The 27,404-nt window shown below is 31.4% G+C and overlaps 5 protein-coding genes across 6 annotated transcripts; 1 reads left to right on the forward strand and 4 right to left on the reverse strand.

Annotated features, from left to right (window-relative positions):
* The first annotated feature begins 611 nt into the window (after nt 1-611).
* LOC123263380 (rho guanine nucleotide exchange factor 7) lies at nt 612-5,885 on the forward strand. Of its 2 annotated transcripts, XM_044726093.1 has the most exons (11): nt 612-857; nt 1,004-1,182; nt 1,245-1,371; nt 1,442-1,619; nt 1,816-2,230; nt 2,302-2,529; nt 2,607-2,804; nt 4,417-4,588; nt 4,671-4,760; nt 4,932-5,022; nt 5,142-5,885. In XM_044726093.1, exons 2-11 carry the CDS (start codon nt 1,114-1,116, stop codon nt 5,302-5,304), a joined length of 1,731 nt encoding a protein of 576 aa, XP_044582028.1. In that variant the 5' UTR covers nt 612-857; nt 1,004-1,113; the 3' UTR covers nt 5,305-5,885. The 2 variants fall into 2 exon arrangements, with proteins under 2 accessions (XP_044582028.1, XP_044582029.1); XM_044726094.1 differs by lacking the exons at nt 612-857; nt 4,932-5,022 and having other exon boundaries at nt 914-1,182.
* Nucleotides 5,886-6,611: 726 nt separating this feature from the next.
* Nucleotides 6,612-7,843, reverse strand: LOC123263418 (mediator of RNA polymerase II transcription subunit 11). The gene is made up of 3 exons (XM_044726174.1): nt 7,568-7,843; nt 7,355-7,495; nt 6,612-7,283 (listed from the first exon to the last, which is right to left on the reverse strand). Exons 1-3 carry the CDS (start codon nt 7,641-7,643, stop codon nt 7,075-7,077), a joined length of 426 nt encoding a protein of 141 aa, XP_044582109.1. The 5' UTR covers nt 7,644-7,843; the 3' UTR covers nt 6,612-7,074.
* Nucleotides 7,844-9,295: 1,452 nt separating this feature from the next.
* On the reverse strand, nt 9,296-12,277 carry LOC123263375 (U3 small nucleolar RNA-associated protein 14 homolog A). Its single transcript, XM_044726084.1, has 6 exons — nt 12,049-12,277; nt 11,691-11,907; nt 11,310-11,612; nt 10,975-11,226; nt 9,873-10,880; nt 9,296-9,783 (listed from the first exon to the last, which is right to left on the reverse strand). Exons 1-6 carry the CDS (start codon nt 12,147-12,149, stop codon nt 9,352-9,354), a joined length of 2,313 nt encoding a protein of 770 aa, XP_044582019.1. The 5' UTR covers nt 12,150-12,277; the 3' UTR covers nt 9,296-9,351.
* Nucleotides 12,278-13,068: 791 nt separating this feature from the next.
* On the reverse strand, nt 13,069-13,642 carry LOC123263421 (uncharacterized protein CFAP97D2). Its single transcript, XM_044726177.1, has 2 exons — nt 13,416-13,642; nt 13,069-13,347 (listed from the first exon to the last, which is right to left on the reverse strand). Exons 1-2 carry the CDS (start codon nt 13,494-13,496, stop codon nt 13,126-13,128), a joined length of 303 nt encoding a protein of 100 aa, XP_044582112.1. The 5' UTR covers nt 13,497-13,642; the 3' UTR covers nt 13,069-13,125.
* A 3,320-nt stretch (nt 13,643-16,962) lies between these two features.
* On the reverse strand, nt 16,963-24,676 carry LOC123263420. Its single transcript, XM_044726176.1, has 3 exons — nt 24,424-24,676; nt 23,527-23,761; nt 16,963-17,171 (listed from the first exon to the last, which is right to left on the reverse strand). The coding sequence occupies exons 1-3, from the start codon at nt 24,589-24,591 to the stop codon at nt 17,161-17,163; spliced, it is 414 nt and encodes a 137-aa protein (XP_044582111.1). The 5' UTR covers nt 24,592-24,676; the 3' UTR covers nt 16,963-17,160.
* Nucleotides 24,677-27,404: the final 2,728 nt, after the last annotated feature.

Consider the following 27,404-nt stretch of genomic DNA (forward strand, 5'->3'; position numbering starts at 1 on the left):
CAATAAGTACAATCGGACCTCGTTAGAAGACTATTAATTTCTTTTTCAAACTACCGCGATGTCTGATTCATAAAAAAGTTAGGAAATAGTCCTGTAATAAAGAAAAATTTAATAAAAACTCGACAAATTTTTTTGTTACTTGAAATACTTTCAAGACCTGAAAAATTTCGATGATTAATCATTCGATTGATGGTGAACCGTTAAAAAAACTTTACTTTTTTGTAAATAAAGCTATTTCTGATCAAAAAAATAAAGAACTTTAGCAGCAGCTTTTGAAAAATTCTGTATTATTTAATCCTCAAACTTAGAGCCAATTTTTCAATTCGGGATAAAATATTGTCGAATCCAAATATATATTTCATGTGTAACATAAATAAATATACTTACCACAATAATTTTATCCTGGATTAAAAAACTGGTCCTTCAATCATAAAATTTTTAAAAATACATTCAGCGTTGCCCAGTTTTTGATATAAATAAAAGAAATTCAAAGCCTCTGACTCATCTTATTAAATATTTTTATACGTTTGAATAATATCTCCTTGAGAGCTTTCTTTGGTTATCCATCAGAGGTCTTATACAATTTCACTATACTCATTTAGCGATTTGATTATTATTTATAAACTACGGTATATGGATAGTGTCGCTGAGTGAGTGGAAACACTTTTCATATAGTTTATAGAAATGGTTTAATTTTAATACAGGTAACAATTAAAGTATTATTAAATTAAAAGCTTTGATGGATAACAGTCTCAGGTCAATATCAAAATTTGGGAAAATAAAAATTTGTTTATTATTAATGTCTATATTATATATAAAAATTTAGCACACCACAAACGCAAATAGAAGCAATACAGGTTTACTTTATTATTACTTAAAACTTGAAAAATTGTTTTGTTAAAATTGATTTGAGTTTTATGTTAAAAATGAAAATTTTAATTGATTATATTAAAAGATATGTGTTATAAATACTTATATAATCGATCTTTGAATTAAAATATAGAAAAAATTAAATAATATATGCATAAATCAGTATTTAACTTAATATCCTTGAAAAGTATTCCTGGTTTTTCGGGTCGAGTATTATATCGTTGTTTTTAATAAGGTTAAACGATGTCAAAATCTGATTTACCGAAATTAGTGACAGCTTTGTTTACATTCAAAGGAAAAAATAATGATGAGGTAAATTTCAATCACTAAATGAATTGTTTTTCGTTAAGTTATAAAATTTTACCGAATTTTAGTTGTACTTCAAAAAAGGTGATCTCATTATTATTACACAAACGGACGATGGAGGCTGGTGGGAAGGTACATTAAATGACAAGACTGGCTGGTTTCCATCAAATTATGTCAAAGAATATAAATCTCCTGGTAATTATTCAATTATTTTAATTCTTGCACTATTATCGATTAACTACTAAAATTAATTATCTTTACACAGAATCTGGACATTCCTCTACAAAATCATCACCAGAAAAAACGAATCAGGAGCTTCCCGTTTATCAAAGAGTTAATCGAGATATCGTACTAAAAGATTTGGCTGATTCTGAGAAAGCTTTTATCGCAGAACTACAAAGTTTTGTTAATACTTTTTTGGAACAATTAGAAATAAGTAATGTGTAAGTAATTTATTAAAAATTTAATTTTTATCTTATTCAAAATTTTCTGGTGGGCTTATAACTTTAAACTTTCTTTTGTAAGAATATTTAATTAGGCAAGTCAGAATTAAATTTTTATAACTTGATCATATTTATCTGCATCTGCAAACGATAATTAAAATTAAATAATTTTTACTAAATTACTTGTATTTTACAGATTGAAAAAAGATGAATATAAACAATTGTCTGGTAATATATATGAAGTTTTGGAAACTCATCAAAGATTCTTAATAAATCTTGAAGCTGCAGTAGCTCAAGGGCCAGATAGCAAAGTAGGAAATTTGTTTTTATCAGTAGCACCTAAATTCAAATCAGTTCATATGGCCTATTGCAATGGCCACCCACAAGCCGTTTGTATTTTGGATAAATATCGTGATGAACTAAATGAATTTATGGAACGTAATGGATCTGCTACTCCAGGAATTTTAGTTTTAACATCTGGGCTTAGTAAACCATTCCGCCGGCTAGAAAAATATTCGCATATGCTTCAAGAATTAGAAAGATATACTGGCAAAAATCATTCTGACCGAGGTGACACTCAACGCAGTGTGTGTGTTTATCGCGATATTGCAGTAAGTTGATTTATTATATATTAAATAAATATTTATTCGTTGGTATTTATCATTTGTTTTTTATTAAACAGGAACGATGCACAAGTATCAGAAAACAAAAAGAATTAGCACTGCAAATTTTGACAAGTGGTATTAAAGGATGGGAAGGCGAAGAATTAACTTCACTTGGAGAAATCTTACACGTCGGACCAGTAACAGTACTGGTTGGAGTAGAAAGACGTGATCGATATTTTGTTCTATTTCCCACAAATTTATTAGTCCTTAGCACAAGTTCTAGAATGAGTTCTTTTATTTATGAAGTATGAATAACATTTTTAATTTTTTATAATGACGACAATTTATAAAATAAATTTATTTATTTATTTTAATAATACAGGGTAAACTTCCAATAACTGGCATAAATGTTATTCCAATAGAGGACACAGAAGATATGAAAAATGTTTTTGAAATCTCTGGCCCGATGATTGAAAGCATAGTAGTGTTATGTGCACACAAAGAAGAACGCAGTCACTGGATTGAACTATTAACTCAGGATCAATCATCTAATTTGCTAAAATCATCAACAATGTCTAATGTGAGTTACACCAATAGTCCATATAGTCGTTTATCGAGATTTTACGCGAAACTTGTAAGAAAAAAAATTATTCACCCTGAATTGGTGAAAAAACTCCTTTACCTGCAGTATTCTTATAAACCTGATTTAAGTGTTGTTAAAATGAGAAAATGTAAAGTATGGTATACAATTTATCCTACCCAAAGTGATGAATATTTCACAGATGATGATTCCGAAAAATTTTTCGAAAAATCACCCGTTCAGAAAGAGAAACCTCGAGCTTTATTAAAATCTTCAGTAATGTTAGATGTACGATATACTTTAAAACCTAGCAATGTTAGCGACTTAGAAAATAATTTATCTTTTTCTGGTTCATCGGCATCTGCTGGAAACTATGAAACTAAACGTCTAAATTACAAACAATCTAAAGTTGATACATGCCAAAGTTTGCCGAGTACATTTCCTTCACATAAAGCAGAATCTAGTTTAAGTTATCATCATAATTCAGATAATGACAAAGAATTGAAATATTTGAATTTATCGTCAAAAACTTGGAAATCTATTGAAGCAACACGTCAAGTTGATTGTGCAAGTCCAGAATTTATTTATGTTAACCATTTATCGTCACAACTTACAAGTGTTTCTGAAAATTCTTTAGATACCAATGCAATTAGTTGCAATTTATTACCTATAACAAGTGTTTATTCATCAGATTCAGGTATGGCTGATAGTTATCACATGCTATCAACAGAACTTACTTCTAGCTATAAATATTATTCAAACAAGTCAAATAGATATGTTGATAAAGTTCAAATATCTTGTCATGAAAGTGAAAATGATGAACATAATTTTGAACATCAATGTATTTGTAGTTCACCATTCGGCTCAACTCCTAGACGGAGTGAACAGTCGGGTCAATCTTCTAAAAGTGTAGATGACAGTATTATTGTTTATACAACATTAACAAGCAATGAAAATGCTAACAATTGCATTGCAAATATAAATCCAGAAAGTAAGAGCAATAAAGAAGCTTCAAAAAATGATGAAAACAATATTGGTTCCTGTAAAAATCTTGATGATTGCAATAAACGATATACCGTACCTATAAGATTGGAGTCTAAAAATATTTATGAAAAAGTTAAAAGATCCGCAGTTCAAAGGCCAAAAGTAATCCATGTTGATGTGAAGGAAAGTGAAAAACCGGTTTTTACATCTGGACTTTATGCACACTGGTGGCTCAAGAAAGCGATACCCATATCCAAAAGCACAAACCAAGGCAAGCTTCCATAGCATGGCTGTTTTTTCAGTTCAAAATTTTGATCATAGTTTTTGTAACCGATCGATCTCATTACTAATAGCCATTCATCTACATTATATTTTATGCTTATCAGTACCCAGCCATGTTGTGTGAAGTTATGCTTCTGCATTGATATTTATTTTTACTAACATTAACGTTCATACGTTATGAAAATATTACGTTCTAGTTTTTTGGTTCTCTAGGATAGATATAAAAATTTAGGTGAAACTTTTTATGAATTAATGTTTTTTAAATTAACTATTTTATTAATATTTTTACTTTTTAACTTTTTTTTTGTTTTTCTTTTAATTTTTTTTTTTTTTTTTAATACAATAGACGAACCATCAATCAATCGGGAAGCTACAGAAACAACTCCCGGAATCCTGTTCGTCACTAAAGACTAAAACTCCTTGGTGTCTAGCGTCTTTACGTCCAGCACCTCCAATTTATTTGAAAGCTTTTAATAAGTCTGATAATATAGAACTTAGTCGCTCACCACGAGCTGCAAGTAAATATCTGACTGTTTAATCAAAATGGTTTATAATTTTAGTGCAATAATTTAATATACCATTATTATTTGAAAATTACAGGTGAACGTCAATTTGAAGATGATGCAATTATATTAAAAATTATTGAAGGTTATTGTGTGACCGTCAACGCAAGACTTACTGTTCATCCTGGTAACTTATAAATTATATACTAGCCTTTTTTCATGATTGTATTAATGAAATATTGTGTTTTGATGGGAAAAATAATTTTAACTTCAGAATTAGCTATGAGGAATTTAAAATATTTATATAAACAAAAATTATTTTAAACGTGTAAAATTAACAATCGCATATAAATTTCAGCTGTGATAGATAATGAACCATCTAACAAGATATGTGATAGCGTGTCAGTTGTTAATAGTAAAATTGGAGTTTCGGATTCTTGTGATGACAGGTATGTGTACTAATAACATACGAAATTAATCATTTTTATGAGAGAGTCGATAGACCAAAAGCTAATTCTGAAGTTAAGTTATCGATATCTATAATAAAAGACTGATTTACTGTCTATAGGAGCTTATCGCAGACAGTGGAAACCTTAAAGAATCAAGTTGAGACTTTGCAAAACCAAGTATCACAACTTACTAAACTATTAGATGAAGAAAAACAGTCACGACTGTTACTCACTATTGCGATGAAACGGATTGGTGCAATGGATAATTTTGTGTCTTTATAGGTGCATTAAAAATAGTTTTTATTGTATTTTGTGCCTTACCATTAACATAAAATTTGTGTTGAAATTACTAAATAAAATTTATAATTCATTACTTAATAACGATCTCGAATAAGTCTTCCATTAATTTTTTTAATTTCATTTAAATAATAAAAGTAATGAATTGTAATTGTTTTAAATGACATCTTAATTTTAAAAAAATTATAAAATCAAACATTAAAAAATTTGTATATTTTGTTTTTGAAATTAATTAAATATGACTTTTTATCTTGTAAATGTTAGAGAGAATATAGCGTAATTAAATCAAAAAGGGCGTATTGCCACAGGTTTGTAGGGATCCATGCTAAAAGGGTGTATAAAAAAATTTTTTTTTGTCATATTTCTTAAAATAACTCAAAACACAGATCTGTAAAAAAAAAAATTCAAGCACCTTAAAGCTAAAAGAGCGTATCTCAAGACATGCGCTCTTTTAGCTTTTAGAACAGTAGTGCCTAAAGCTAGAAAGGCGCATAAAAAAATTTAAGTTTTTATAAAAAATTTTGATAAAGCTTCACAAGACAAGTTAGATCCAAAAAATAGTCTAGTACACAAAGCTCATTTATTACAAAAAGAAGCAAAATGAAAACAATTGTTTAGTTTTGCAGTTACTCAGCTTCTAGATATAAAATTCATATGAATATTTTTTTTTACCTACGACATTTTTTTCCTTTAAAATTAATTAAAAATGCAGTAAGGTAAAAGCCCCAATATATGATCATGTACCAGTATATGATCACTCCATGTATTTGTATACCTATATTTGTGAATATAGATATACAAATACATGGAGTGATCATATACTGGTACGTGATCATCTATTGGGGCTTTTACCTTAATAAAAAAAATCAAAATATTATCTTTTTATTACGGAAAAAAAACCCCGAAGATGTGACAAAAATGGCGCAAGAGGGTATGGGAATCATACCTAAATGAACCCGTTATTAATGCATTTTTTTTTTTTTATTTGATGTAAGAATTTCGAAATAATTTTCAGACAAAAATGCATTAATATAATCACGCATATTCTGCAATTTTTTAAAATATTTTCAATCGTAATTTTAAAATAGTGTATGTATAGTTAGAATACGCCTCCTTGACTTCAATGTTTCATTTTTAGGCGAAGAATATGTCTACCAGTCGGTTGGTGATAAAAAAAAAATTATGCGCTCTTTTAACTTTGCAAAGCTAAAAGGGCACCCAGATTGCTATGTGCCCTTTTACCTTTTGGCACACGATGTTTCGTAATTTTTTTCAAAAAATGAGATTACAAGTTATAGAAAGATTCAAGTATAAGAAATATTTTATTTACAAAACATAGATAATTATGGAACATAAATGTATCAAATTCCATGTTAACTTAGAGACAAAAGTGATTATTGAATTACAACTTTTAATGTATTTTAGTATTTCTTTATACTAAAATATTTTTCAGTATATATTTCGGATTGATTTATTTTGTTTATAAAATCTAGTATATGTTGTACGAATTGAGAACTTGATCATGAAAGTAATGGTTTAAGCAGAATACAAATCTTATAGTATATCGTGATTGAGTTTTTAATCTTATTCTTATTACATAGAATAGATGTTATTTTACTGCGATAATAAAAATTAATCTTGTTATAATTGTATTCTATTACTAATAATTTAATAATTATGAACCTTCTTACTGTGACTATTAGAATATTTTATCATTTCTTTACAAAAGTTTATAAACAATATATTCATATAAAACTAAGAATTGGGATTAGACGTTGAAATTTGAACTGATGCGCCAGTTGCCGATGCTAACGGTTGCGTTGATCTAATGTTCGATCTTCCATGAAGATGCTTATTTTTTATACGATCTAATTCATTAACTCTGCTTCTGGCGTGTTCCAGCCTATGCCAAGCCATTTGTAAAACTTTCTGACTCGCATAACCTGATCCTTCGTGTGGTTGACCTAACATAGTAAATGAAAAACTTCATTTTTGGTTTATGTGAAATTTTTAAATAAAAAAAATTCAAACATACCAGTAGAAACTTGAGTAAGATAATTGATTTGTTCACTTAGTTTTGATTCAACAGTGCTTAATAATTTTAAAAATTGATGGGTTTGAGCTTCAGCTTGTTTCACACTTGATTTCTCTTTACTAAGTTCAACAAACACTTGACCTATAAAAAATATTAATTTATTTTAGATTATCAATGAATAAACTACGATAAGTTTTGTTATGAAATTCTTACCGGCACTTTGTAAACAATTGATAATATCTTTTTCAATTAATTCTAAAATTTGAATGCGTTCCATTGGCGGTGTCATGATTGGATTGCTTTTTTTATAAATATTTAACAACAAATTTATTCTGTGATTATTCAATATGCACTTTAACAGTATAATTAGTGAGCTGTAGTACAGAAATTGGTTTTTAACCTAAGAAATATATTTTAATCCCGTCACTACAAGAACCATAATATTTTAAATATTTCCTCTGGAGCTCTGGAAAGTAAACTATCATACCCTATACCTGTTTAAGTATATGTATAGTGTGAATGTAGGCTAAAGGTACACCACCGCCATGATTATATGCAATGTTAGACGCGGCTCGAATTTGAATAATAAAATCCGAACAAAAACAGTTTCACTGTAAAAAAATCGCGCCAAGTCCACGTTCATAAGACTATTAAGAAAAAAAAAATTTCTTTTTTTCTTTACAAAAATATATAAAATAAAAAAATTAAAAAATCCAAGTAACCGATATGATTGTTTATGATTTTCGGAAATTAAAAAAAATTTTGTTATAAATTTAAAAATTAAGAAAAAAAGTTTGGAACGTATTTAGTGTGCGCGGTTGCAAAATTTAAAAAAATTGAAATACACAATGACGCACACCAAGTACGTTCCAAAATTTTTTTCTTAATTTTTAAATTTATAAAAAAATTTTTTTTAATTTCCGAAAATCATAAACAATCATATCGGTTACTTGGATTTTTTAATTTTTTTATTTTATATATTTTTGTAAAGAAAAAAACAAATTTTTTTTTTCTTAATAGTCTTATGAACGTGGACTTGGCGCGATTTTTTTACAGTGAAACTGTTTTTGTTCGGATTTTTTGTAATTATAATAAAAATTTACAATTAGTACCAACTTAATTAAATCTCGCGTTGGTTGCATTTTTTATAGCAAACTAGCAAACTATCCCCTTGAAACTACAGTTTATGTAAAAATAATTCCAGCGCACCCTGGCGGGCGTAGATGCAAGCTGTGAAAAATCTATTTTTAACTGTAGTTTCCCATCTAATGAAGGATTACTATGCATTCTCGAATTATTTAGTCTGTGGCAGATCACTTTGCCCATCGAAAAAAAAGTCAGGATCGAAATTTTTGCGTTGCTATAGTTTGTGCTGATTAAATTTAATAATTTTAAGTAGATTAATTGTTATAAGTGAATATAATTAATTAATAACAGTCAAATAAAGTATGAATTACTGTTATAATATACAATTTAGGAAAAAAAAAGTACCGTAGAATTAAATAAAATTTTGCAACCTCAAAATACCGTTCTGCTTACAGTAAACACAGTCGGTAATCTGGCGCTCCGTTTACAGCAGATTTGAACGGAACTTGGCGCCAGATTCTACCGAATCTGTGGATTATACCACTATAAAAAATTATTGTTACCTTATGATCAAACTACTAGGAGGAAAAAAAAGGAGAAATAAAAAAAATTTTAATGAAATTACACAGTGGTCATTCAAGAGAAAAATATCATACGAAAAGCTAGAATAAATGTAAATAAATACTTTAAATAAGCCTGGAAAAAATTAAGTTGTAAAGAGAAGATCTCAGTAATATTGGATGTTCAGCAATTTTTAGTTATTTTAAGTTATTCCAAATCTCGTTTCATTTTATCACATCCAATATAAAATAAATTTACAACAAAAAATTATTTTTTATTTATGTTAAATTTAAAAAATGTTGATTTAAATTTATTAATATAAATTTCTCCATTAATTATTAAATAATTATTTACAATTTGATCTCGTTGAGAAAACTTTTCATTTTTAAAGGTACGCTCGGTGATTTTTCCTTCATAAGAATATCTTCACTCATTGGTTCAATTATAGTTCCCATTCTTGTTTTTACCGGTGGTTTAATAAGTTGTCTATGAGAAATCTCTGGAACGAAATTTCGACCGATAGGTGTACGTATGCTGGCTTCAAAATCTTCTACGGTTACAAATGGATGAGGCAAATCATTGATTTGATGCTGTCTAAGTTTGGCATCGATATCATCAATGATTATAACATTTTCTTTATCTTTATCCTTTCTGTGAGGTGTTTCATTTAAATTAATTATAATGCGGCGCTTCTTACGTTGAGATATTTTAAAATTTCTATCAGCCCATGATCCCCATCCAGGAAGACGAGTTTCTACCTGATGTAATTGAGAATTCTTTATCTAAAAATTAGAAAAATTAGTATGCTTAATGAGAATTATTAAAAAAAGTATGGTTTTTTGTTAATCAAAGATTATAAAATTTTCATTACCTGTTCTTCTTTTTCATTTTTAAATTCATTGGTAACATCGTCATCAATAAATGCTTCACTTATAATTTTTTGCTGACTTTCTTCCGATTCATCTTCATCACTATCATCTAAAACGTCAACTTCATTTTTTAAATCATCTGGAAGGTCATTTTTCAAGTTTATATGTTTGGATTTGGCCTGAATGAACTTATTGGGATCTATTTCTGTTACAGCTGTTTTGGAGATATTTTTAGATGTATGGAGTTCGAGCCTTGATTGGCGCTCAGTTACATGTCCTGTTTTATTAATAACAGTATCATGTCTTATGTCATTTTCATCCAACGCATCATCGATAAATGGACGATTACTTTTTGTTTTAAATGACAAATCTGATTCTTCATTATTTGAATTTGTTACTAATTTCTTATTTTTAATTGAATTTTGTGTTTTTAATTTGTGTTTTAATTTTTTTAAGGCTTTCCGCTGATTATCATTTTTGAAAGTTTCAAATATTTCAGATACTGTTGGTAACTTTTTACTCGAGAGAGAAAGCGATTGTGAAACTTTCTTCGATTCTTCGACCAACCATTCTGACGTGCCAGAATTAATTGTTTGCTTTGTTGCGTTTTTTTTCATGGATTTATCTTTAATATTTTTCATTTTCTTTACCTTATTTTCTTCAGCGCATTTTAATTCTTTAATTTTTCGTTTTTTATCCAATCCTTTGATAGGTTTTTCATTTTTATCGTTAACATATTCCACACTTACTCGTTCTACTGGATTTAATAAATTATTATTTGAAATTTTATTTTTGTTTTGAACGTCAACTTGATGTTCTTTAGAATTTATTTCTGGTTCTAATGAAAATATTTCATTATTTACCCAAGGGTTGTATTCTAATGGCTCAGACGTAGTTTTTAAAACATTTGTTTCTGAATCTTCATAGTCATCGTCATCACTGTCATCTTTTTTGACCTTTTGAGTTAATTCACGACTAATTGATAGTTGTTGAGCTAGTACTTGACGACTCTGCAAATAATATTAAGTTTAAATAAGCAAATCTTTAAAATGATTAAATAAAAATTTTTCATTTATAAGAATCTGTATAAACTAAAATATTTACCTCTTTATCATACTTAGCTCTAACTTGTTTATTTCGAGCCCATTGTCCTGTATTTTTATGCTTTAATGACATTCTTTCTAGTGCTCTTGCTTTATCCAATTCCTCCAATTTTTGTAGAGCAAGTTCAGGGTTGCTCTTCTGAAGTTTATCAAACTCTTGAAACTGTTGCTTGATTTTAGCCTTTTTTTCAATTTTATGAAATTTTTTACTTTTTATTTTGTTTACTCTCCGAGCTTTTTCTGCTTTATAAGACTAAAATCATGAATAATTTATATTTTTGCAATGCGTTAAATAAAAAACATAAATTATATAAAAAAAAAAAAAAAAAAACTTACTTGTTGAGCCCGAAATTTAGCATTTTCTTTTGCTTTTTGAATCATTTCCTCTTTTGTAAGAGTAAACTTATCTATTTGATTTTCATTATCTTCAGCTTCTTCAGATGGTTTTAACGATGCATATTCTTTTTCTAAATCTGATTGTATCCGATGAGACTTAACTTTTCCATTATTAAAAAGTTTCTTTGAAGATGAGGTATTTATTGGAAATACTAAATGATCTGCAACTCTATTTTTAGTAACTATAGGATTCCATTTTTTCAAATTTTCGCTGGTATTTTCAAAACAAACTTGACGTTTTAACTGAAAGTTAAATAAATGACAAATAGTGATTACGAATATCAAAATAAGTTACGAATAAGAAATTTATATTGAAATTACCCTTTCATCAGCTGGTTTTTCTAGTGGTTTAGGCAAAATCTTTGCTCGTTTTTTGGTAGCTTTGAATTGATTGCTAAGCTTTAAACTTTGATCTTGCCCTCGTAGTGTATTGACTAGATTTTCTAGACGAACGGGTTCGTTGTCGGTAATTCCACTACGTACTAAGTGAAATTCCGAGATTTCTGAGGTTAGTTCATTTCTTTCAGATTTTTTAATTCTGAAAATAAAACAAAGTAAATCGAACTTCTCTTTAAAATAAGTATATGTAATAAATGTTATTGGTAAATAATGTAACTATTTCTTAAAAAACAAATATATCATAAATATCTGGATTTAATGAATTAATTAATCAACGTACTTTAAAAAGTTATGATCCAGCTCCGCAACTGATTTTAACAGTTGGGAATGATTTTTAGAAATATCCTCATCGTTATCATTAATCATATCGTCATCACTCATTTCTGATGACTTTTAAGTACTTAATAATATTTAATAGTTGTACAATTATATTACACTTAATAACTTGCTTTTTTATCAATTTTAAACTCGAAACACGTGGATAGAGTTACCCAAAGAATGTGTAGTAAACGTAAAGTTGTAATATAGAAAGTTGTAGCGCCGCCAGAGAGTGCGGTAGCTAAGAGAAGCTGAAATCAGCGCAAAAAATTAAATTTGGGAAGTAATTTAATTAAATGAAAAAGGGAAATTGAAAAACTGGCCCTAATTATTCAACTTTTATATTTTTCATTTAAAATTAAATTAAATCATAGCGATTATTGAATCGTTCTCTTATCACATACACATGAAATTGATATAAATAATTTTATTCCTGAGAAAATATAGCTTAATGTAACTACTAACTCAATTATTAATTGTCTTAAATACCATTGTCAGTATTGTATCGATTAGACACACGAAATCTGAGTTTTCATCCAGGACACTTTTGCATAATTATACATTAACTTTTTTAAGGGGATCGTGTCATTATATCCTAAACATTAAACAAAACAATTTCTTATTATATTATATACGACTGTTTTCCTGCAGAAAGAGCACTGGAAGTAGATGATTACCTTCATGCGGAAATAATGTTGAAATTTTGCGGATACAATTCTCTCGAATGTAATGTCACAGAGCTGATTGTGCATGCAGATTTTTTCCTGAGAAATAGTTTTCGTTTCTTATAGCTAATGAAGATAAAAAATTTTGTTTATTAAACGATGTAATTACAAAAGTTTACATAAACTCCAAGAACTTACAGACAGTATATATAATAAAAACAATAAATATACATTATACGCATATTATCCGACGACAGTTTATAGTTTTTATAGTTTAATATTAACGTTTTCCTGATTTAAAAAAAAAAAAATCCGACTTTTCATAAAATATTATATTTAAAAAAAGTAAAACATACATCTTTTCGCCAATATAATTAATAAAATCGAATACACTCTGATTTCTTTTCAGTGAGACTGAACACTTTTTTCTTCTTACCACCACTCATTATGCTCTGAAGATGTTTCAAAAGAATGAAATTATCTTTCACGATTTGTGCTTGTCTTTCTTTTTGCAATTGTAATTTCTTAGCATCATTTAGAACGTGTGGTATAAGCTTAGGAGGACTCATATCAATAGCCGAAGTTGCTGACTTAACCTTTCAAGAAAATATAAATTTATATTTTCTTTTTTATTTCAATCTGAAAAAATTGTTTTTTTACTTACTCGTTTTCGATGGCGCTCATAAGCTTTTCTTTGACATAATATTAGATCTATATTTGTGTTAGCGGTTCTAGCAATCGGCATTTTTTAATTTCACTTTAAATTGACAGTTAAGTATAAATCACTCTAGTAGTCGGATCGGATTATGTGGTAGTTTTTTCATATTACTGAATTATTTAATATCCTCATTTTAGGTAGTTACTTAAATATCCTTGACAACGAAACTATATTGATAAACATATATATAGAAAATAAAGACATGACCTATTCAAATGAAGCTAAATTTTATTTCTTATCTTTATTTTAAATCTTTACGATCAAAAAAATTTGATGAAACAGGATATTTTTTATGAATAAAATATTTTCAATTTTTTTATATCAAATAATTAATAAAATAAATAAATTTTCATCAAATTTTTAATGTATCTAAAACAATCAATTGCTTTGAATCAAGAGTCTAGATTTTTTCCCTAATTTTTTTTCGTTTTCAAGTATTTCAAAGTGCTGACATCTTCATTTACAATTCCTTTCATGTATATGTTACTTTATGTACGTAAGGTACATATTTATGTCCATAGTAGGTAAGTACGCTTACTTCACAATTTTAATACATTTTAATTTCAGTAACTTCACCAACTAGGAACTTATATTTTCTCCACCTAACTTGATCTCCCGAGTCCTGGCACACCTAAACAAGAGTCGAGTGCAGTACCTGCTGGTAGCCCCCAAATGGGAACAAACATTTTGGATGCTCGACCTAGTCAGTCGAAGCCTGGTACCTCCAAGGATGATCGAGAACCTGGAAGAAGTATTAATGGACTTGTCCACGGGGAAAGCGCCGCAACAGGTCGATAAACTTACTCTCCAAGTGTGGAGAATTGGGGGTGGTGCTCCATGACATCGAAATGGTCGACTCAGGAAAAAGTCTTGCTAAAAAAGAGTTGGCGTTCTTCTACTATTCAAACTTACAGGGGTGACCATCAAAAGATGGCTAACCTGGTGCCAGAAAAACCAAGTGGATCCAGTCTTCCCAGGTAACTCAAACCTGGCAAAATTTTTGGCAAACTTTTCGATTAAAGATAACCTGGCCTATGCAATTATCCTTGTTCATAAATCGGCAGTCAGTACATTCTGCTCAGAAGGGAAAGCGAAAGAATCCTCGTCAAGCTTCTTGGTCAAGCAGGTGTTAGAGGCAATCTCTAATTGTAAACCTAAGGAGAAGCGTGCTGCAATATGGGATACCCAAATTCTATTCAACTGGCTCGAAGCTGAGGCACCAAAGCTATCTCTTTTTGAAACTTCAAGAAGAACAGCCGCAATTCTTTTCTATTTTGGCATCGGAACGCAAAGTTCATGACCTCACCCTTTTGAAAATCTCCAAGGACTACTTAACGAATCTGGATCAGGAAATTATCCTTTGGCTAAGTTTTGGGTGCAAAACAGATAGAGCATCCTTCAGGCAATTGGCATGGAAACTCTCCAAGCAACATGAAAGAAATATTTGTTAACTACAAAAAAATCACTATTTAATTCAAATAAATACACAGAATAAACGATATCTTTGTCTCAAATAAATTCATTTATTTGTGTTAAATAAGTATTAATTAAATGTGTATTATTCCGGCAGATCGTAGAAATTTTGACTTAACCACAGTACAAAATATTTGTAATTCTCTGGCTGATAATATTCTGGTAACTAGCTGCACACGTATTGGTAAATACACATCACTGTCCCTACAACCTCGTCCAATAAAGGCTTCATTTTCGGATAATCATTCTGTTGATCAAATCATCGCGGGACTGATGCGTGAGAAACGTGTAAATAACGCACAACAAACGATCAGCAATATCTCAATAGTTCGCGATCGTACAGAAATGCAGAGAGCAGAGTTGAAGAAAATACATCAAGAGCTTCAGGAACGGAGATCTGCTGGAGAGAACAATCTAAGGATAGTTCATCGAGCGGGAGCACCTACGATCATCAAGTCTTATCGAATAACAACAGCGTCGACACCGAGCGAGCCTCAGTAATAAACTCTATTACGATAGGCGTGAGACATTCAGGAGGTCGGGAGGTGGTGTGTTATTCGCTTGCAGAAAACTCTAAATACTATCAGTATTAATCTATCTAATGTTATTTCTATCTTTCTCTGGTAGCGCTATAACTTTCTTAAATCGACATCTCTTCTGTAGACTTTTAATTATCTATACTAATATTATAAAGAGGAAAGATTTGATTGTTTGTTTGTTTGTTTGTTTGCATTGAATAGGCTCCGAAACTACTGAACCGATTTGAAAAATTCTTTCACTGTTGGGAAGCTACACTATCCCCGGGTGACATATGATATGTTATATTTTCAAATTTTTGTTAAATACCCGTGCAAAGCCGGAGTGAACTGCTAGTTTATAATAATTTCGTCGAACATAATTGTTCCTTGGACATACTTGTTAGCTCACAAATAATTATCTTACAGCACTCTAATTTCTATCGCAATATCTGAGAGATAAATCTTCGTAATATTGTAACCAGCAATTTCTGTTCTTTTATTTTTTTCTTTTTGTAAGCTAAAAATTCTATTGTATAATTATATTACTATATCTGTATTTTTATATTATTATATTTTGTCATTATACCATTATATTTGTAAGATTAGATATTTTTTTTTTAAATTGTAAAAATGTATATATCTGTACACCGCATGTCATGAAGCTATGTTTTACAACATTGTAGCGACCCTGTTATTGGCCTATGGGCTGTTGGGTTGATTTAAAAATAAATAAATTAATTAAATGGTGGTATTTAAGTAAAAGATATCTCTATACTAAACGAGTCTCATTTGATTTAAATAAATTGTTCTCTAAGTGTGATAGTTGTTATTTATTTTTTTGTTAACAACTGCAAATATTTGTTCGACTGCTCCAAAAAATGTCCAATTTGTAATTGTGACGAAAAAGACACCATTGAACACCTTTTTCTGAGATGCTCAATACTCAAAGCCCCTCATGACCATTATACTGCTGCAAATTTTGGATCAGCCGTAACCACCCACTTTTTAATCTTAAATGTAAATTTATTAGATCGACGTACCATTTTTTTTCGCAACACTTGTCTAATAAGAAGGTTTATTTTATTTGAATAGTCATAAACTGTAATTTTAAAACTTTTAATCCACGAATAAATTGTAATTATCTCTATGCTATATAGGAATTCATACTTCTAAGCAATAATGAATTTGATCTAATCTAATTTATTTTATTTTTACTCAAAAGCTAACAAATTTATTTATTACAAACATCGAAGTATGTCAGAAGAAAGATCAAAGCATAAAAATGCTACGGAATAAGAAATAATTAAGATGATAAAAAAGAGAAGAATACAGAAATCGGAAGTCAACTGTTTAAAAAAAATTATGAAAACGGTTGACCCTGAAGGCCATGCCTGCAACTTCCCGCCAATTCTATACCTAAACGCTTGAAATTGCACTTATGACGTTTTTGTTAGGATATTAGGTCAGGTGAAGGGTTATTATTAATAACAATAATACTGGATAATTAAATAAAGCAACTCTTAATATACTCTGTAACTCTCTTATACAAAAGTAAAGCAATACCTAAAGGGCAAGCGTCCAAGCTCAAGTGAGTACTCGAGGCCCCGAGAGCGCTCGCAACTCCCCTCCATCTCTCCCCGCTCCACGTTCTGACAAAGCCTCTCTCGCACTCCCTCCCTTTGTCAGATCCTCTAAATCTCTTATGGTTTGCCTGTAACAAAATGACAAATAAATTATGTTAATTTAGCTTATTAGTTTATTTCTAAGGTATCTATGACTCTCTAAGGCTAATGGTTTCGTCATAATGTCCGCTATGTTCTCTTTAATGGCTACCCAGTATACTCTTACTCTATTTTGCTCGACACACTCCTTGATAAAGTCTCCATAAGTGTTTGCCATGTGTTTTCGGCTTTCACTCTTTTTTCGCTCTAACAAACTCTTATTAATTTCCTCTAAATTGTCGTCAAACATTTTTAACTTGTGACTTCCGTCCTTTTTAGTGCAGTCTCCTGCAGAACGGTTGTCGCACCAAACTGTTGCTGGGAACAGTGTCTTGCCAATTATGAATCTCGTGGCCTTGTCTAAGGATATAATTTTTTGACAGGCATCGCTCATTGCCAAGTATTCAGCTTGGCATGTGGATAGTGTCACATAGCTCTGTTTATGACTTCTCCAGGCGATTATATCTCCAAATACTCTAATTACGTAGCCTCCTGTTGATATTGACCCCTCGTTGTCTCGAAAACTCGCATCAGTGAACGCCTCCAACGTTTCTGTTTTGCCCGTGAATTTCAAACCCAATTCTGAAGTCCCTCTTAAGTATCTCAATATTCTCTTTACGTCTAACCGATCACTCTCTGTTGGCTCTATCTGCTTTCTGGCTAGGTAGTTCACTGCGAATGAGATATCTGGCCTGATTGCATTGGCTAGGTACATCAGGCTTCCGATGGCTTCTCTAAACGGTACTCTTTTAATTTATCCATTCTTAAATGAACTCTCTGTTTTTGTTTCCTCTAATTTTCTTCTCTTGCTTTGATTCTCTACTTGTCTCGTGACCATTGGTGTACTTTGTGGCTTGGAATCTTTCATATTGAATTTCTCTAAAATACTTTCAATATATCTCTCTTGTTTAATCGTCATACATCCCTCTTTTCTATCTCTGTGAATTTGCATCCCCAGAAAACTCTTTGGCTCTCCTAGATCTTTCATATCAAATGCACTGTTAAGATGACTCTCAATTTCCTCTAATTTTTTCTCGCTGTTGCTGGCTGCCAATATATCATCCACATATAGCACTATTAGTGCCATTACGCCATCTTTCCTCCATGTGTAAAGACATGGCTCATGCAAGTCGTTCTCGAACCCAAGTTCCTTGATCTTTTCGGTGAATCTCTTGTTCCACTTCTTTGGACTTATCTTCAAACCATATAGTGACTTCTCTAACTTACATACCATAGTCTTTCTCGTATGTTCGTCGACCTCCAGACCCTCTGGAACCTGTATATATTTCCTCTTCCAGTATTCCGTTCAAGAACGCTGTCTTTACATCTAACTGACACGAAAATAAGTCGAACTTATTAATAATTGCCAGTACTGCTCTAATTAATGGTAGCCTTGATACAGGCGCATATGTCTCTTTGAGATCGTATTTATTTTTATCTTTAAATCCTCTAATCACTAGCCGTGCCTTGTATCTCGTGTTTCCATCAGATTCCAGTTTTCTTTTGAATACTCATTTCGAATCTATGATATTCGCTCTTTTCCCTTGTTGTTGAATTTCTGCTCTACTCACTAATCTCCAAACTTCATTCTTGTTCATTGATTCAATCTCGTCTCTAATGGCTCCTGTCCATGATACTCTTTCTCGTGTTCTCATTGCTTCAGCATAACTTGCTGGATCCTCATTTAGTGATGCCATAAGGCAGTGTATCTCTTCATTTTCATCTCTAATTTTCTCGTTTGTTAAATCTTTTGGAGTGTCTTTGTCTTTCGTGAAGCTTATATCATCTACTGGCTTGTAAATATAATTTACTTTACTCGTATCATCTAATTTTAATTTTCTCTTGCTCTGACTTCTGGTGCATGGTTTATTTGTTTCAATTTAACTCTTTTTATTCTCTATTTTCTCTAGTGTTTTGACTTTCTTGCTCGGTCTACCTCTTTTCTTTGGTTCAGACTTCGCAATCTCTTTTTCAATATTAATCTCTTTCTCTAATTCACTCTGCGAATTCCATTCAATTAAATTCTCTTCTTTTGGATTTTATCTAGTTTCTTCTAAATGCTGATTTTTGTATACATCTTTGTATACGATTTTCTCATTAAATTTTACATGCCTCAACTCTAGAAATTTTCTCGTGTTTGGATGCCATAGTAAGTATCCAACTGGTTTGTATCCAACCAGGACCGCTTTAAGTGCTCGTTCAGTGAATTTGGATTCTGGCTTCGGGATTTTTATATATCCGATGCAACCAAATCTTTTTATCTGTTCAAAGTGACAGCTTGCATTTGGTGCAAACTTTACCAGAGGAGTCTGATACTCAATTGACTTGTGTGGAGTCCTGTTGTATGCATACACTGCTGCATCCACTGCTAACTCCCACATAGTCGATGGTAGGTCTGAGTCAAGCATATATGCTCTTACTTTTCTCTGGATTGTCGCATTGAATCTCTCAGACACGCCGTTATGTTCAGGTGTGTATGGAGATGCGAACTCCGCCTCTACCCGAGTCGAAATTTTAAAACCCCAGTTCAACCTAGTAGAGCCTGATTCCTTTGATGTAGACATATGCCGCTCTAATTTAAGAACCTTTTTCAACCTAACTCGTCTTATATCAGGGTGAGGAATAGTGAGTCGGGGTTTAGTTTAAATTTTAAGATTCTGTTTCAACCTAACTCGTCTTGCATCAGGGTGAGGAGTATTGAGTTGGGGTTTAGTTCAAATTTTAAAACTTTGTTTAAACCTTATTCATCTAAATTCAGGTCGTAGAAGAGTGAGCTGGGGTTTAATGAGAATTTTATCGCGTAGGCTTCCTAGGATGAAACAAAGATTAAAACTTTATACATTTTTCAAAATAAATAAGAGTAATAAAAATTATTATCATTATTTTGAAAATGTATTACAGTAAAACGTGCGAAAAAATCACAACAAAACCATTTATAAATTTTTTATGCTTAATAAACTGCGTCAAATGCTTTTTTAAAAATTAAAATCGAACGACGCGTTCAAAAATTATATTTGTTTAAAAATTCACAAAATTTTTTTTCTCAGTATTTTTTCGACATAACATTTAAATTTCTTAACCAAACGATATTTGCCCGGACATCCACTTTTTTCGCTTTAAAAACTGTGTTGAAAACCATTTGGAAAATTAAAATCGATCGACGCGTCCGAAAGTTACAGCTGGTTGAAAATTTACAAAAATTTTTTTTTGATATTTTTCGAAAATAATTACCGGGCTTCTTTAACTTTTCAACATAAACCCGTATATACAAAATTTTTTTTCATTACTACTCTAAAAACTACTTTGAATACCGTTTTAAAAATCAAAATCGAATGATATGTTACAAAATTATACCTTATAAAAATTTCAAAAATAATTTCTTCCAGAATTTTTTCGAAATAATTTTCAGATATTTTAACTATTTAACTATTCATGTGTATATACTTTTCGTGCTTTAAATAAAAAATTATGGTTTGTGCAAGAATAATTTAAAAATATACGAAACATCAAGTTTTTCTACTTAAAAATTTGACCTAATTGCTAAAAAGAATAGTTTGCCAAATTAAATATTTAAAGAATGAACAAATAGCACAGTTTTTCACATTTTGAACTCGAAGAGCTCAAAAATATAATTTTTGTATCGCAGCTTTTGAAGCCCCATAAAGAATCTTTAAGTTTAAATTGATTAAACGAAAAATTTTGAAATAATTCCGAAAAAACAGTTTTTTCGGTTTTCTTTCGACAACGATAACTCACGAACGAATTAACCGATTTTGACCGGGTTGGCGGCGATCGACGTGGTTTTTTAATGTTAAGAGCTGAATAGTTTTTGAAATCGATCGGTGAAGCCGTTTCAAAGTTATTAAAAAAAAAACACATTTGAAAAAATTTATTTTGTAGTTTTTTTTAAATTTCTCAAGATCTACCGGTTCAATCGGAAACAATCGGGGAAGCTTCCTAGGACCTCAAAACGTCAACATCCGTTGAAAACTTGATTTTCGAAAAACGGGGTAAAACCAATAACTTCCCAACTTTTGAAAATTTTCAATTTTCTTAGCGGGAAGTTAAAAATTTAGGCAATTTCCGCGATGAAATTTTTTAATCACTTTGTAAGCAACGTTGTAAAATTAATAATAATAATCACAGTAATATTTACCATGACATAAGAAATAATAATAATATTTAATCACATGAGTTAATTTTAATTTTGTCAGTTGTAGCTTAAATGGAAACAAATATTTCTACTGTATGACTAGTCTTCGAGTAGCAGAGGGGATCCAGTCTTGCTTCGTAATCGTGAGGTCTCGATTTCGAATCCCAGTAAAGCTGAGTTTTTTTCAACGGAAATTTGTGTTTTCTTCGTCGTTTCTTCTGTCTTCATTTCGATATCATTATTCTTGTATAATTATAAATTAACATTACTAATAGTTATCATTACCTTAACAGTCATGCAAATAATAACATGAAGTAACCAACAGTTAAATGATAATTTTTTCTTTTTTTTTACTATGAATATAACCAGTTTAGGCTATTAAGGTTGAACTAGGTTGAAATAGGTTTTAATAAAACCCTGCCTGACACTTTTTCGTCTGAGAAACAAAAAATCGTATACATCGTGCAATCCCAGCTAGGCGCTAAAAGAGTGAAACAGAGTTTTATTAAGAACCTTCTTCAACCTAACTCGTCTGAAAACGGACTTAAGTAGACGTTATCAGAGTGAAACGGGGTTTAGTATCAATGCAGTTCCTTATTTCTTAAAACCTATTTCATTCTGTTTCACCCTGAATTAGACTATCCCAGGTTAAAATGGGTTTTAAGCGAAAAAAAATTTCGACTCGGGATATCTTCTCTCTCTTCAGTACCTCTAAGAATTTACCTCCAGTGAATTCCGTGCCCTAGTCTGATCGTAGATAACACGCTTTTTCATCTTTACCTAATAAGTTCTGAGTTGATACCAGGAACTTCTCTAATGTGTCGCCGGATTCCTCTTTTGATTTTACAGAGTATGCTCTTGCAAGTCTCGAAAAGTCATCTATGTATACAATGATGAATCTCTTTTGTCCAGGGTACGACGATGGTTTTATTGGTCCCATTGTATCCGTGTGGATTCTCTGAAGTTGTTTCTCTGTTCTAGCTCTTGTCTCTTTAAATGGCAATTTTTGCATTTTTGCCATGGTGCATATTTCACAATCTTTGATTGTTTGATCAAATTTTACTTTCTCCAATTTTTTATTAATACTCTGAAGCTTTTTTAAGTAATTTATTGACGCATGTCCCAGTCTGACGTGCCATAACATGGCCTCGTTGATCCTCTCAGATTCACGTTTATCTTTCTCTAATATATTTGTTGAAATCATTTCTTCTATATTTTGTATGGAATCGATGTTGTCAACCTTGACTGTTTCTCTTGTTACTAAGCTGGAGTCCCAGTTCTCTATGTTTTCTGTTTTACTCTCTGTGTCTGGCTCCTTTGACTCTGAATTTTTTAAATCTTCTTCTCTAAATGATGACGTGATGCTCTCTTTCTCCCTCCCAATCGCAGAATCTTTCAGTTTCCTTTCATTCTCTACTCCCTCCCACTCTAATAATTTTTTGTCTTGAATGATTCTTTGCGATTGCTCTTTAATCTCGTCATCTTTCATCATTATAGCTCTGCAGCAGTAAACATCATACTCTATATCTTCGTCTGACTCTTTATTTAAATAATTTTTAACTCTAAAATTCAAAACCCAGTTTGGTTTTTCATATTCTCCCTCTAACACTATTTTATTAGTGTTTTTCTCTATTACCTCTAAATTTTTATCATTTAAGTATATACTGAATCCTGCGTCAGCTAATTTTCTTAGTGACAGTAAATTCTCAGATACGTCTTTTGTGCTTATTACATTTGTTAATTTAAATATATTATTCTCATCGCCGTCTCTATAGAGCAACAGATCGCCTTTTCCATCTATTACAATGTTGGCAGAGTCATTTTTGTTCGCACTCTTAATTACTTTATCTTTACATTTTTTAAAGTTACTCAAAAATAGGCTGTCGTTTATGACGTGATCTGTAGCCCCAAGTCGGCTATGAAAGTAATATATTTCTCGTTTTGACTCTTATCTCCATCATCTTCCTCATCCCCTTTTATTCTCCTAAGGCTTTCCTTTCCGTGTTGATCTCTATTGTTGTTAGCGCTCTTATAATTATTGTAATTACTCTTAGTGTTTTTGGTACTCTTATTATTTTTATTACTCTTAACCCCTTTCTGTTCATTTTTCTCTAGCCCTCTACCTCTATACTGATTTTTATTATATTCAGTTTTATCATGCTTTTTAAAATCTTTACCTCTAAAAGTATTACTTTCGCATTTCCTGAAACGATCAGGATACTTCTCGTGGTCACTGGCTTTGTGGTCCGTCATTTTCTTGCACTTGTAGCAATCCCACATGCCCTTTTCTTTCCAAGGGCACTGTTGTTCCCAGTGTCCAAGTCCCGAACATCTATGACACCTGTATTCTCTGCCTCGGCTCCCTGAGTTGACTCTGTTTGCTTTGATGTTTGGGTCATCTTGCTCGTTCTTCCTCTCGGCTTCCAGCTGTGAAATAAACGATTTAATTTCTTCTAATGTCATTTCTTTTGAATTTGTTCTCTTAATCAAATCCGCATCTCTTAATTGTGGGATTACTGGAGTCACTGCTTGGTAAAAGTCTCGTACTCTCTAATTATCGCGTCAAATCTCTCACAAAACTCATTTTTGTTCATTTTTAACGCGTACAATTTTTTACGAACTGACGTCGCTGTGACATTAGATTCATCTCGTCTTTGCCCAATCAATTTTTTCAAAATTTCTTTGGGCTCGGTGATATTCAAAATTCTCTTGTGGTAGTACTCGTCAATGTGGTTTATTATTATGTCTCTAACAAGGATTTTTCTCTTTTCTATTACTATTTCTGATAAATTTTTGTTACTCGACGCGTTTGACTCTAATACTTCTAATAAATCGTGACTCATTAACTCGGATTTTAAATAATCGTACCAGATATCAAAATTGACTTTTTGCGTCAATTTATAATCTTTCTTAATATTAATTTTCGCGCTTAACTCTTTCTCCTCTATGCTTTTTCTCATTGACTCTAACTCTTTATTAACTCTACTTTCTTGACCTTCATCAAATTTCGCCTTTTTACCATTTTCATTTTCCATTTCCGCATTTTCAAGTGGTCTCTTTTGGCTAGAATGAACAGAAATTGGTGTTACCTCAGATTTTTTAGCTCGATCTCTCTTTGTCTCTAACTCTTTATCCGTGAAGTTGCACAGCATTTGTACCATCTTCATACTCTCCTTCATCAGGTCGTTCAGCTTGTCGGTGGTTCTCTCCATTGCTGTAGCACATGCCAACATGGCATTAGTTTGCTTGTTCACCATTGCAAGGTGATTTGCAAAGCCCTCTTTTATCAACGGTTCCACTGCAACGTTTCCGATGATTTTGGGCTTGGCTCCCACAGTAGGCTTCTCCTCATCCTCTGTCTTGTTCTCAACTCCATCCTCGTGGATGACCACCCGTCATTTTTCATATCTGATCAGACCTGAAGACTCATGCCTGTTCATATCTGATCAGATCTGATCATTTTTTCCCGGGTTGACATAATTTACTCATCTTGTAAAAGTAGCAAATGGCCTGTATTTCATCTGTCTCTTGTTCCTCGTCATAAATCTCTTTGAGGTTATCTTTAATTTTCTCCTCCATCTTATTTCAGGCTTTTGAATCAAATAAAAATTTTATTTATTCTATAGATTATTTTACTTAATTTTCTATAGTTTTATATTTTACTCTATTCTCTTTAAAATGTCTTTTACTCTAACACCTGACACTTATTTGTTATTTGTTTCGTGCTTCTGAATCATAGTATCTGTACAACAGCTTACTTTGATCCGAAACTGGACTGAGAGTCTCCACGCAGAAGAAAATAATTAGGAAGAAAAATATTTTCTTGGCTTAAGTGAATCTTTTTTTCTGTGGAGTATTTGAATTTAATCTCGAATTGATCCCAAATTAATCTGGAATAAGTCCGCTAAAAAAACTTCGGATTCACTCTATACGCGAATCGTTTAATTATAATTACTTTACTCCAAAACTCCGAGTAATGGGATTAAATTTTAATTTGGATTAAGATTTACTCCGAATTCATCCCGATTTTTTAGAATGTATTTTTAATCTCGTAAAATTAAATTTTTTTAAATATAAAGTTATGTAAAATTTGATAAATCTAAATTTTGTAGTTTTTATTTAACAATGTTGGATGAATTTTTTTCCTAATTATTTTCTATACTTAACGGCTAATTTTTATTTTTATTTCTAATTAATTTACAATGAATATATGCTAAGAATATAAGCTCACCAGATCTTTGGGTGATTGATTTTTTATATAAATAAACGATTGTCTAAATTTAAAGATTATTTATTCATGTATCTACTCTCAGGTTGGGTTATTCCAATTGGATCCTACTACGAGCCCAGTTAGGAAAACTCATCGATGCCTTATTTACATTACGTTGGGAAAATCCTCTTCGGTCCCACACCGATCCCACTTAGGAAAACTTAGCAATTTTATTTTTATTTTTCGTTGGGTTATCCCTCTTAGATCCCACACAGTTCCCACTGGGGAAAATTTAGAAATTTTATTTTTTTTTCCGTTGGGTTATCCCTCTTAGGTCCCACACAGGACCCTATTGGGAAAAACTGAATAAAAATTTTTAATTTTACGTTGGGATTTCCCATTTAGGTCCCACACAGGGCCCTATTGGGAAAAACTGAATAAAAATTTTTATTTTTACGTTGGAATTGCCCAATTGGGGGCGAATTAGGCCCTTATAGGGATTTCCCAATTGGGCGTGGCTCTTCGGGACCCAATCAGGTCCAGATGTATACGCTGGGTAATCCCAAAGTAGTTTCTAGTCGGGATAATTATTGACTTGCTTGGACCGGTAAAATGTATATTTTAAAAGTATAATTTTTACTGTTTGAAATGTTCAATTCTCCCAGAGTGAGACCCCCTTCTCTTTCATCTGAGTTCCCCTTCTCCTCATAATATCGACTATATATTGAAATGGCAATTTTTACTGTTTGAAACTGTAATTTTCTAAGATGAAAGAGTCGTTATTTACAATAGTGACAGTTACTAATCACTTATTTTGGATATTAAATTATAAATTGTGGCTTTTATACTTTCTACATTAAGTTCTGTAATATTTATATTTTTGCCACCTCGATGTCCGCTTTACTGTTTGAAACTATAAAAATTAACCGGAATCCGAGTGAATATTACAGTTTACTTTTTTCCGTGTATAAAACACAAGCCACCAGGTACAGCCTTCGATTAAGCGGCGACAGCCATCCTAGTTCTACACGTGGCTCATTGATGTGCGAGCCAAGACGCTTTCTCAAGACAAATCTGGCGAAGTTACTTAATGCAACGGCTAGTTTCTTCTCAAGACCCAAATTTAAGCCTGTGAGCACTTCCACGCAGTAATCAAAGATAGGCAACACTAGGCTAGTAACCAAAACAGGACCCCGCATAACTCCATGATTCGTTAAGCTACTCACAAACTTAATCTTCTCACCACCCGGCGTAAGATTCGGGGTAGTGTCGAAATCTGAATCTAGTGAACGTCTTCGTTTAGTCGTTTAGTTGCGTTAGCTAGGTCGCTCATCCTGTATTTAAAATAGATAGCTCCATCATTAGTATAAAACAAGTGAATACAGTGACGCAGAAAGGGTCATTTACAAATAAAGAGAACCACAGAGCCACAGAGGATCCAGAACGCTACCTTGAGATACTCCAACGAAATACTCCTGTCATGAAGAAAAGTTCTCACCATGGTAAGAGATGCGCATCTCTTATCGCGTATTTTCGCTCCGAGAGGTTCGAGTGAATCCAGCGAATTACCTCTATTGAGAAACTCTATTGATAAAGCTTGCATAATAGTAACAAGTGATTCACTGAATCAAAAACTTTAGTTAAGTTCAAGAAAACTACCATAATGTTACCACTCGTCTAGTCCTAGTCGCAGCTAGTTCAAAACAATTGAATATCTTACCGAAATGTATGACGTATATTTGTAATTACACAAAATACCATGCCATGGTAATATGTGATTAGAATTCAGATAGCCGGTGTAAAATTAATTTCCAAAATATTTGATGTAACAAAGATGCCTAGACTACGATACTTCGAAAA

Source organism: Cotesia glomerata, linkage group LG4, assembly GCF_020080835.1.
Source record: "Cotesia glomerata isolate CgM1 linkage group LG4, MPM_Cglom_v2.3, whole genome shotgun sequence".
NCBI lineage: Eukaryota > Metazoa > Arthropoda > Insecta > Hymenoptera > Braconidae > Cotesia > Cotesia glomerata.